This window comes from Carcharodon carcharias, chromosome 21 (assembly GCF_017639515.1).
Source record: "Carcharodon carcharias isolate sCarCar2 chromosome 21, sCarCar2.pri, whole genome shotgun sequence".
In the NCBI taxonomy this organism is placed as follows: domain Eukaryota; kingdom Metazoa; phylum Chordata; class Chondrichthyes; order Lamniformes; family Lamnidae; genus Carcharodon; species Carcharodon carcharias.
Window position 1 is genome coordinate 12,238,616 of NC_054487.1, and position 12,856 is coordinate 12,251,471.

The 12,856-nt window shown below is 45.2% G+C and overlaps 1 protein-coding gene across 4 annotated transcripts in view; it reads right to left on the reverse strand.

Annotated features, from left to right (window-relative positions):
* Positions 1-12,856, reverse strand: part of tmtc1 (transmembrane O-mannosyltransferase targeting cadherins 1) — a 183,744-nt gene that overhangs the window by 20,493 nt on the left and 150,395 nt on the right. For all 4 annotated transcript variants that reach the window (XM_041215609.1, XM_041215606.1, XM_041215608.1 and 1 more), the window contains 2 exons: positions 5,675-5,777; positions 2,443-2,578 (listed from right to left, as the gene is read on the reverse strand). In XM_041215609.1, coding sequence (XP_041071543.1) covers positions 2,443-2,578; positions 5,675-5,777 — 239 coding nt within the window. The remainder of the gene's footprint in view (positions 1-2,442; positions 2,579-5,674; positions 5,778-12,856) is intronic.

The window sequence follows — 12,856 nt, forward strand, 5'->3', positions numbered from 1 at the left end:
TCAAAGGAGAGATATTCAGCAGGCCAGGTAACAGCTGTAGAAAGAGCAGACAAGTTAACTTTTGGGATACGGGCCCACCATCCGAACTGGAGAAATCATAGCATTTAAAAAGGAATTGAAACAGGGGAAGGATGGGGCCAGTGGTGGGGTAAACAAACACACATAAAGGACGAGAACACAATCGAAGACTTAGGCCGGAAAAGGCAAGTGAATGGACATCTTAAAAAGATGGGGATAGGCAGAAAACAAAAAGAATTATTTAGCGCTTTTCACAAACAGAGCCAATGAAGTATTTTAGAAGTGTAGTCACTGTTGTATGGTAGGAAATGCAGCATTTGTGCACAGCAAACTATCTCAAGCAGCAATGTGATAACAACCAGATAACCCGTTTTTGTGATGTTGATTGAGGAATAAATGCCAGGACAAGGGAAAATAACTTTCCTGTTCTTCCTGGAAATATAGCCGTGGGATTTTTTACATCCAGCTGAGAGGGCAGATGGGGCCTCTGTTTAATGCCTCATCAAAAAGAGGACACCTCTGAGAGCAGCACTCCCTCAGTACCTCACGGATGTGTCAGCATAGATTGTTCGACCCAAGTCCTGGAGAGCATGCGGTGGATGTGTGGAGAGTATGCGGCGGGCGTGCTGCCAGTGTGTGGGCTGTGCATCTCCCCCTCACCTTTGTTCTGTTCCTTTGTTTGTTGCTACTCACCCGCCATTTCTCCCCATACCAAGGGAGGGTGCCCACCTGATTTATAAACTACTTTGTTGTCTCCACAGTTGCTGACTAACCTGGTGAGCTTTCTCAGCACTTTTTCTTTGAATTTTGTATTTATCTGTTTTCCTGCTTATTGCTCATCAACGCTTGGCTTCCATTTGTCAGTATAAACCCAGAGGGATGAACCAGCACCCCTTTCAAAAGTTGTACTATTAATTTTTCAATGTTTATCCATTGCTTTTTTTTTAAAAATCACTCTAATTTCCTTCCTGTCTCTCCTGCGTGGCCAGACTCCAGTACCTTGGCCAAGTCAACCTTTGAGCTTTAATCAGTGCCTGATTGTGGCCTGGGTCCTGTTCTCTCCATAAGCCTGGACCCTGGCCAATACCCGTACCAGGGCACTGAGGCGATTGTAGCAGCCCTATCAATTCCCTGACCGAGGTCAGTAAAGTTCGTGCAGGTCAGAAACCTGAGGCTGTGACTTTCCTGGCCTGTTTGGGCCAGAGATATGGAGGGAGTGGGGTCTCTTGTGTTTTAAAAAAAAAAATTATTTTGCAATTACCAAATACTGTGAATAATAGCATGGAACTCATTCCCAGGGGTTTCCTCCAAAGAGGAATGGAATAGATAATGCCATTCCAATTAACTCCTTTTAGAAAGAATTGGATATAAATATATATAGTTACGAATGGGGTTGATGCCAGTACACACAATGAGGACAATCAAATTATGCGTGGGAACAGTGATCCATTTGTGAGGAGCATTAAGAAGCCAGGCCAAGGAGACTGGTCCTAGGATATGAGTAAGGCTAGCTAATTGGGTTCTTTACTACTGTTGGAGGATGGGGAGGAACTCTGTTGAATTTTGTCTTCAGAGATTAAAAGGGTTGGGCTAAGTCACTGACATATTATGGAGGTAGCGAAGCAGAATTGTGTTTGGCAAATATAAAAATATATATGAGCTCTTCTGAGCTACAAGAGCTACTTAAACACTTGTTATATATTTATACCACATATTGGGTTAAGAGTTTAATACAAACACACACTGGAAGGTATCCCAAATTCTGTCAGATTTGATCGTAACCTTATTCAAAAGAATACCAGCATCGTCGATAGAACCAAATATTTGCATTTATATAGCACTTTTCACGACCTCAAGACTTCCCAAATTGCTTTCCAGCTGATAGCACTTCTAAACTGCAGCCAGTGTGCAATCTAGAAGATGCAGCAGCCAATTTGCATGCAGCAAACTCCCACAAACCACAACGTGATAATGGCGAAATGATCACTTTTTTCGTGTTGTTGGTTGATGAATAAATATTGGCCGGGTCAGATAGAACACCCCAGCTCCTTTTTGAATTGTGCTGTGGGAGAGGGCACATGGGGCTTTGGTTTAACATCTCACTTACTAGATACCCTTTGGACGGTTTAACCTCAGGCACCATTTTCATTTCCCACAACCACCCTCGTCCTCCGATTGACAATTTAATACAAGAGAAGGGGCAGTTTTGGGCTGTGGTCCCCTAACCACCCAGAGACTGCTCCAATTTCATGCCTGAACTTACACACAGCCAACAAGAGGAGATTTTTCACCCCACCCTCTGATTCGAAGCCAAGGAAACCGGCCACAGGAACTGAAATGTCGATACAAAGCTGATTCACAAGACCAAATGGATAGAATTCCTTCCAGAGTTTCCCCAAAATCGCAGCATGTTAGTGACCTTACCGCCTGTACCAGGTTTCAGCCTCCTTGTTCTTGTTAGCTGAACGTAGCAGTCGACCGAGATTCACCATGGCAACGTAATGTTTGGGATTTAGCTGAATGGCGTGCAGGTAATGAGCCGAGGCTCCATTCGCATCTCCTACAAAATGCAATAAATTCCAACATTCAGTAAATAGACAAAGACAGTTGTTCTGATCTGAAATGCACTGCATGACAGGGTGGTGGAAGCAAAGTCAACAGTAACTGTCAATATCGAATTGGATAAATACTTGAAAAGGATAAAGAAAAAGAAATGGACAAAGGGGGAAGAGCAGGGGATTAGGACTAATTGGAGAGCTCTTTCAAAGGCGCAGACACAGTGAGTTGGATGGCCTCTTTCTGTGCTGACCATTGGCATGATTCAGCCAAGTTCTTATGGAGAGGGTTGATAACCTTTCTTCAGAACTGTCATCAACCTGAAAAGTTTTAACCGTTTTTCTTTCCACAGCTGCTGCCTGTTTCCAGGAAATGTTGGCGTTTTGGGAGATTTGTAATCCTTCTTGAGCTAGGTCCAAACCTTCCATTGCCAAGAACCTGCAACAGATCTGTCACAGGGATTGTGGTTCAGTTTGTGGCCATTCTCCCAGCCCAAAGGATTGCACTCTATAAACTCACAATTTGATGTACCAACACACAGCGCTAAGAGCACTGAATGTGATTTAATGATCACAGGTCCTTTGCTCAGTGAATTCTTAGTTGTTGCTGGGTTACTGGGGGAAGAACAAAGAGAAGTTAAATACTCCCCTCACAAGAAAGAGAATTGGTTGCCAAGTCTCCTTGGGACATACTCACTTCCAAGTGGCATGTTTGAAACTAAGGCATTCACTCAGGGACTTGGTAGCATGTTTCCACCCTCATGTCTCAAGAGATTAAAAAAGGAGGAGCCTTCTTCAGAAAGTACATTAAAAATTCACCACTTATGTTGGATCTTGTCCTTTCACCACTTAGACCTGGGTTCCAAATCAAGCCCAGACCAAAGTCTCCCTGTCTTCTGGCTGCAAGGGTCAAATGTAACTTGGTTTTGGCCAATGTCAAACTAGTTTCAATCCAAAACAAAAATAAAATTACCTGGAAAAACTCAGCAGGTCTGACAGCATCTGTGGAGAGGAACACAGTTAACGTTTCGAGTCTGTATGACTCTTCAACAGAACTAAGGAAAAATAGAAAAGAGGTGAAATATAAGCTGGTTTAAGGGGGGGGGGGGTGGAACAGGTAGAGCTGGATAGAGGGCCAGTGATAGGTGGAGATTGCCAAAAGACGTTAGAGACAAAAGGATAAAGAGGTGTTGACGGTGGTGATATTATCTAAGGAATGTGCTAATGGAGACATTAAGGGTAGAAAGCAGGAGGAGCAAGGTACAGATAGCCCTAGTGGGGGTGGGGTGGGGGGAAGGGATCAAAATAGGCTAAATGGTAGAGATAAAACCGAAGGTGTTCTGCAAAGCGGTCACCCAGTCTGCATTTGGTCTCTCCAATGTGGAGGAAACTGCATTGGGAGCAGTTCCTTCACCTCCGTCGCATCTGTTCTGATGATGCCACTTTCAAAAACAGTTCCTCTGACATGTCCTCCTTTCTCCTTAACTGAGGTTTTCCACCCATGGTGGTTGACAGGGCCCTCAACCATGTCCTGCCCATCTCCCGCACATCTGCCCACACACCTTCCTCTCCCTCCCAGAACCATGATAGGGTCCCCCTTATCTTCACTTATCACCCCACCAGCCTCCGCCTTCAAAGGATCATCCTCCGCCATTTCTGCCAACTCCAGCATGATGCCACCATCAAACACATTTTCCCTTCACCGCCCCCCCGGCGGCATTCCGCAGGGATCGTTCCCTCCGGGACACCCTGCTCCACTCCTCCATCACCCCCTACACCTCAACCCCCTCCCACGGCACCTTCCCATGCAACCGCAGAAGGTGCAACACCTGCCCCTTTACTTCCTCTCTCCTCACCGTCCAAGGGCCCAAACACTCCTTTCAAGTGTAGCAGCATTTCGCTTGCACTTCCCTCAATTTAGTCTACTGCATTCGCTGCTCCCAATGTGGTTTCCTCTACATTGGAGAGACCAAATGCAGACTGGGTGACCGCTTTGCAGAACACCTTTGGTCTGTCTGCAAGCATGACCCAGACCTTCCTGTCACTTGCCATTTCAACACTCCACCCTGCTCTCATACCCACATGTCTGTCCTTGGCCTGCTGCATTGTTCCAGTGAAGCTCAACACAAACTGGAGGAACAGCATCTCATCTTCTGACTAGGCACTTTACAGCCTTCTGGACTGAATATTGAGTTCAATAATTTTAGATCATGAACTATCTGCTCCTTCCCCATCCCCTTTCCGATCCCCCTTTTTTCCAATAATTTATATAGATTTTTCTTTTCCCACCTATTTCCATTATTTTTAAATGTATTTCCATCCATTGTTTTATCTCTACCTTTTAGCCTATTTCAATCCCTTTCCCCCACCCCACCCCCACTAGAGCTATCTGTACCTTGCTCGTCCTGCTTTCTACCCTTAATGTCACCTATTAGCACATTCCTTAGATAATATCACCACCGTCAAAACCTCCTTGTTCTTTTGTCTGTGATATCTTTTGGTTATCTCCACCTATCACTGGCCCTCTATCCAGTTCTACTTGTCCCACCACCCCCCCCCCCCCCTTAAACCAGCTTATATTTCACCTCTTTTCTATTTTTCCTTAGTTCTGTTGAAGAGTCATACGGACTCGAAACATTAACTGTGTTCCTCTCCACAGATGCTGCCAGACCTGCTGAGTTTTTCCAGGTATTTTTATTTTTGTTTTGGATTTCCAGCATCCGCAGTTTTTTGCTTTTATCTTAGTTTCAAGATAACATGAGCTTACTGCCCAAAACTGCCTCAAATTGGAATTAAATGGACAAGCTCATTTAGGGAATACTGATGTGGGAATTGGAACAACTTCACACTGGTACACTAAAGACTGCTCTCCAAAAGGTTCGACCAAGGCAGTGTTGGGGTACAGAAGTGAGAGCTTTCAAGGGGTTTGTCGATATTCACTCTCAGGTTTTCGCATGAAGAATGGAAACCCAGGCATGATATTGGAGCAAGCTTGTAGAACAGTACCCCAGGAGTTGTCATCTTCAGACAACGAACAAGGACAGGTCCAAACGACAATATGTGGTCAGTATGTGTCAGATCATAATGCTTCCATTACTTACCTTGGTCAACTAAGAACACGCCATAGTTGTTGTGGAGGTCGGAGTTTTCGGGACAGTTTTCAATGCCGCTCACATATATATCATCAGCCTCTCCAAATCGCTCCTTTGAAAAGATGGGGAGGGGGTGTGTGGAGAAAGTATATTATTTTATAACACTTAACATGGGAAATTCTTACTCTTGATCCTATTGAAAGAGCACCAGGATGTCCAATGGGGGTAAGATTTAATGTAACTGTGATCTCCTTCATGATGAAATAGCTCCAGTAGGCTGTAGCGTCAAAAAAAGCACCATTTTGCCTGGTACCTTCCATGTTCTTGCTGTCTGAGCGAAGCTGCCAAAACTAGTAATAGGTTAAGTTTAGGAAACTAGCCAAGCTAACTTCACATGAGACCCTTACAATCCAGGTGTGCTAACTCCGTTTGGACATATTCCTTGAGATGTTATCACATGACCTCCCTTCTCAGACTGATCCGCCCCCACATTCTTGCCATTGGCCAAGCCCCTCCTTTCGGTGCACCAACTTCCCACCTAATAGAAAATCAAACTTTCTTACGCAACTGGATGGTTTTCAATCACCAGTTAAGCAAAGTTATTCCCTTCTCCAGTTTTTTTTTAAGACTGATAACAAAGAAATTTTTAAAAAGCACCAATTTATTTCATAGTTAAGTTGGATTCAGAAAGGACTGGCAGACTAACAGCCACTGTTGCTGGGGCATTTTCTAAAAGTTTTTTGCTTCAATGACGGTAAGTTAATCATGAATGAAGTATTGAGGTTCTTGAGTTTGATGGCATGTAACACATGGCCAGTGGCAAGAAACTTAGCTGGAACTTGAATGCGAGCCATGGCTCAGTAGATTGTACTCTTGCTCCAACTGCTCCAGTTGCACTCCACAATCCTGAGCACAAAATCCAGGTCAATACTTCAGTCCTCAGGGCATGCTGCACTGCCAGAGGTGCTGCCTTTTGGATAAGGCATTAAAACAAGGCCCTGTCTGCCTCTGAAATGGATACAAAAGATCCCACAGCAATATTCCAAGGTGAGCGGGGGAGTTCTCCCTGGTGTTCTAGCCAACATTTACCCCTCAATGATAATTTCTTAAAAACCAGCTTCTCTGGTCATTATTACATTGCTGTTTGTGGGACCTAGCTGCGTGCAAATTGGCTGCTGCTTTACAACAGCAACTCCACTGCAAAAAATGAACTTAATTTCCGTGAAGCACTTTGGGACTTCCCAACGTCATGTAAGTCACCATATAAATGCAAGTGTTTCTTTCACACAACACTTTCAATTGTATAGCTTTACATGCTGAACGCCCTCAAAGTATTTCATGTACAATTATTTATTTCTGGCATGCAGCGAGTGTTTTGCTGGCAAACACGGTATACAATCTATACCAACCACGTCCTACATACAGCGATGAGATGAATGGTCGGTCATTTGATGCTTTGGCATTGATGTTTGAAGGAGGATTGTAGGCTACTGAGAGAACTTCCTGCTCTTTATATAGTGTCCAATGCATTTTGAAGGCCTTTTTGAACAAACAGGTGTTTCCTGGTTTTAATGTCACATGTGAAAGACAGCACTTCTGCTAATGCAGTTCTGCTTTAGCACTGCCCAACAGTGTTAACCTAGATGATGTGCTCAAGCCCGGCTACAAGGGGTCAATCACATAACCTTCCAACACAGAAACAGGAGTTATTGAGCAAGATTTAGTGCGGGGTGTGGTGGAGAAGATCAGGGTTTTTTTTTTATTCTTTCCTGGAATGTGGGTGTCACTCACGAAGCCAGTATTTATTACCCATTCCTAATTGCCCTTGAGAAGGTTGGTGGAGATCTGCCTCCCTGAACCACTGCAGTCCATGTGGTGTTGGTGGTGGTGTCCAGTGCAGGGGGAGAGGCTGACGAGGGCACCAGTAAAAGATTTGAGCACGGAGATAACCACGGGATAAGGATTTCAGCTTCGATGTGGGTGTGGCGACGCCAGAAATGGAGACAGGCCTGATGTGAGTTTTGAAGCTCACCACAGGATCAAGCATAGAAACACCGAAAATAGGAGCAGGAGTAGGCCATTTGGCCCTTCGAACCTGCTCCCCCTTCCAATACGATCATGGCTGATCCCTAGCTCAACACATGCTCCCGCTCTCTCCCCATACCCTTTGATGCCTTTAGAGTCTAGAAATCTATTTGCTTCCTAAACATATTCAGTGACTTGGCCTCCACAGCCTTCTGTGGTAGAGAATTCCACAGGTCCATCATCCTCGGAGTGAAGAAGTTTCTCCTCATCTCAGTCCTAAATGGTCTACCCCGTATCCTGATACCGTGACCCCTTGTTCTAGAAACCCCCACCACCACCACCCCAGCCAGAGGAAACATCACCCCTGCATCCAGTTTGTCCAGACCTGTCAGAATTTTATACGTTTCAATGAGATACCCTTTCGTTCTTCCGAACTTCAGTCAATACAGGCCTAGTCGGCCCAACCTCTCTTCATACGACAATCCTGCCATCACAGGAATCAAAACACACACAGAAGTTACACACCATTGGGTTCAGCCTTCCTGACTGACTGGGAAGAGGAGCTAAGGTGGGAAGTTTCTGATGGAGATTTAAAATGAATGCTTCTGCCTTCCTGATGTTGAAAGTTCCAGCTCATCCATGGCTTGATGCCAATCCAGGCCGGTGGATAGTGACACAGAGGCTGCTGATTGAGATGGAGTTCGGCCATGCCATCTTCAGGCTCTGCGGTTGCCTGTGATTTTGTCAAAAGGATACGTGTAGATAATGAATGGGAAATGAGCTAAGGGCACTGCCTAGGTGGGCTAGGAAGGAGAAGGCACTGCAGGAGGTTGCCATAGTAATTGTTGATTTTCAGTAGATCTTGAGAACAAAAAGCAGGGGTCTGCACAGCACTGAGATAGTATTGCCTGCTTTCATGCTTAACCTTATCTCAGAAGCCCATTACCTAGACACCAAGGTTAATCCTCTCAAATAAATCTTCTTGGTCCAAAGTTTCTATAACTGATTTTTGTGCATTGCCTACAGGTTGTATTCATTCAATGCTTCATGAATCACACCTTTTTTTCCCTCCAGTGGTACTTACTCATCTCTTCAGGAGGGAGTAGACATCCCACAAAATGGAATTAGTAACCACAAAATGCGATTACAACAGGAATAATGATACCTACCTAATAAATATTGCTAGGATCAGAATGCCCAGCCCAAATCCGTTCTCTGTTTACTGCATTACTTGTACATTGTTGCAGCTGCAAAAGTCCAGGTGCCCTTGGAGGCAAGCACAGACAGCTCCCACCAAAGGCATTAGGGTTCACCATCTCCTCCATCCAGCCCTACAAGCCTGCACTGTGCTGCATGGTCCTGATCTTGAAACCAGGGTGAGCCACTGCAGGGACCACAGCTTCCAACCAGGACTTCTGAACAGTAATGAGCAGGAATTCTTTCCCTGGATGTGGGCATTGCTGGCAAGGCCATCAGTTATTGTCCCACTCCCAAAGTCCTTCGCAACTGGGTAGCTCACTAGTGCCCCTCCAGAAGCAGGTTAAGAGTTAACACCATTGGTTGTAGGTCTGAAGACAGAGGTAGAGTGGACTGGACGATGGAGGCAAACATCCCAAAAGGGATGCCCGTTAAAATCTTTCACTGCACTCTACCTGAGCCCACCCAATGCTGGTATAAAATGGGCTTTGGAGCTTGCATGTGAATTATTGAGTGAATTGATATAATCTGAGGGACTCCTGCAGTACAGGAGGTGGGTGCTTGCTCAGGACCACGCACGGTGCTGTGGTTATCACCGCTGTCCTCACAAATCCAACCCTTGACCCTTCCAACCTTGCAATCTATCGCCCCATCTTCAATCTACTTTCACTCTCCAAAGTCATTGAACGTGTTGTTGCCTTCCAAATCCATGCTCATCTTTCCCGGAACTCCATGTTTGAATCTCTCTATCAGATTTCTGCCTCTGACACACCAAAATGACTCTTATCAAAGTCGCAAATGGCTGCGACAAAGGTAAACTTACCCTCCTCACCCTATTGACCTGTCCGCAGCCTTTGACACGATTGATCAGAAAATTCTCTTCCGCGCTCACCTGGCTCGATTCTTATCTATCTCATTATAGCCAGAGGATCACCTGCCATGGCTTCTCTTCCTGCTCCTGCACTTTTACCTCTGGTGTCCCCACAAGGATCTATACCTGAGACCCTCCTCTTCCTTATCATCCTGCTGCCCTTCAGCAACAACATCATAAAACATGTCACTTCTCACATGTGCGCTGACAACACACAGCTCTACCTCACCGCCACCACCTCTCTCAACACCTCCACTGCTTCCAAACCGCTTGTCTGAAAACCGGCAGCGGATACGAAGAAGTTTCGTTCAATTAAACATTGGGAAAAACAAAGGCAAAGGCCGGGATTTTCCGGCCCCACCGCAGGTGAGGCGACGCCCCAGCCAGAGGTCCATCGACTCACGGTGCAACTGGTAGATCGTGAAGGCGGACAAGTGTGGAAAATCCCGCCGATTGTCTTTAGACCCTGTTGCCCAGCGACTGACTCCATCCCTCTCCCTGGCAACTGCTTGAGGCAGGACCAGACTGTTCACGACGTTGGTGTCATATCTGACCTTGAGCTTCTGACCACACCTGAGATTGCCTATTTCCACCTCCATAATATTGTCTGATTCTAACGCTGCCTCAGCTTAGTGACTGTCAAAACCCTCATCTCCATGCCTTTGTTACCTCTAAACTAGACCATCCTGGCTGCTCTCCCATTTTCTATCCTCCATAAACCTGGGGTCATCCAAAGTTCTGCTGCCCGTGACCTAACTTGCACCAAATGCTGTTCACCCATCGCTCTTCTGCTCACTGATCTACATTGGCTCCCAGTTAAACGATGCCTCAATTTTAAATCTCACCAGATCTCTTCGTGGCCTCACTCCTCCCTATGTCTGTAATCTCATCCAGCCCCACAATACTCTGATATCTGTGCTCCACTCAATCTGACCTCTTGAACATCCTCGAGTTTAATGGCTCCCACATTGGTGGCTGCAAGTTCAACTGCCTAGGCCCAAAGCTCTCAAATTCTTTTGCTAAGCCACTCTATTTCTCTATTGTTCCTTCCTCCTTTAAGACATTACTTAAAAACTAGTTAAGACCAAGCACCTTTTTAAGGAGGTGCTAATACCTCCTTACTGAGCTCTGTGTCATATCTTGTTTTATAATGTTCCTGTGAAGCACCTTGGTATGTTTTGTAATGTTAAAGGCACTATATAAATACAAGCTGTTGTTGGAATAATCAAACTCTCCCACTCCAGTCACTGCACTGACACCTGAACACCCTGTGCCCTTGGTAAACACAATCCACACACTATAATTTCAAAACACCGCAATGTAATAATCATTATTTGTAATACTTCAAACAAATTCCTCATCACCTCTAATGATGGGGGCGAGGGTTTGTATTTCCATAGGCACCATGTGAACCATCATCCTTGCATATGCAGTTTTATCTTGTAACATCAATGATTAGATGTCGTGGGCTAGAGCAGTCTCAACCTAGTTATAAACTCTGTATTAAAATTCAGTATGGCAAAAAATCTTCGAAGGAGTGACTTTAACTCTGACTGGAGGTGGAAAAGGTAATCATAGATGATGTTTAGCATTTGTCTACGCTCAAGGACTTTCAGCAGTAGCAAGTCACCTCCCTGTTCTACACCCCACCCACTTTCCTCAGGCGGGGTATATAATGGCCGATTGATCCTCTTCCAGCTATTTTCCACCAGCCCTGCAATGGTTTTGAAGAGCAGGAAGGGGTGGGAATCAGCGGGGAGTGGGGGGAAGGGTCACCAAATGACAAACCCATGAGCATCAAGACTAAATGTGGTGACCTCTCTGAAATCAGCACAGGCTAGGAATATAAGCTGGGATCTTCCAAATTGTATCGTCCACCGCCCCTCGCTATCTCTTATAACCTCCTCCAGCCCTAATCCTCCAAGAACTCGGTGTTCCTCCAACTCCAGCCTCTTATGCATTCCCCATTTCCTTCCCCCACCATGCCTTCAGCTGCCTAAACACTAAACTCTGGAATCCCTTCCCTAAACCTCTCATCTATCGCTCTCTCCGTCTTTAAGACGCTCCTTTTAACCATGTATTTGACCAAGCTTGTAGCTCCGGCATCACCTTTTTTTGGCTCGGGTGTTAACATTTATCTGATTACACACCTGTGAAGCGCCTTGGGGTGTTTTATCATGCTGAAGGCATTACGTGAATGTAAACTGTTGTCTGGTTCAGTGCAGCACCGAAAGTGTCTTACCCCTCTTGGCCAATAGGTGAGCCCATGTTCCATAGTCTTGGGTAAACCATTTGAGCTTCCTGGAGTCTAAAAGTCTCAGTCACTTTAAAACTGGCCTTAACTCCTGGGAGGGCACAGTGCACTCCAAATCACTGCATAATAGTCACTGCATAAAAAAAACTTCTTCTGCTTCTTTTGACAATTACTTTAATATACGTCCACTCATTACATAGCCAGCTGCCTGTGGATTTCCCCTTATTTAATCTATCAAAGCCCCACACAGTTTGAACCACCACCTCTAGTAAGCCTCCCACTAACACTTCTCTGTTTGAAAGAAAGCAAACCCAGCTGCTCCAGTCTCTCCACAAATAAATAGTGGGTCCCAGCACTCAAACACCCCACAAAAATGCCGCTCTAAAAGGGAAAACAGGGGAATTCAGTCTGTAGCCCCTAACCCCAAGGACCTCATCAAGTAAGACAAAAACATCAAATTTACCGGAGGCTGTTAAAACTTTTGACTTTACATGGGCAAGATGGGTATGTGTTTAATATAACGTCGAAGGCAGTTCATGACATTTAAATACATATCCCACTGTTTTATGTATCTCACCACTTGTTGATTCTAACGTGCCTTGTTGTTCTGGTTTACGATTTATCCATCAAAAAGAGCCCTTTCCAAACCTGCAGGCCCACAAACGTTCAGATGGGAAAACAGTACAGTTAAGAATGAATTCCCGTGAAAAACTCATATGTTGCACCTGGTGGACCCACAGCATGAGGATGTCCGACTTCACTGACATTAACAAACAACTTAGGGTTAGTGCATCTGTATAAGATCATCAATTCATTGAGAGCATCGTTCGCTGTAATTCTATCA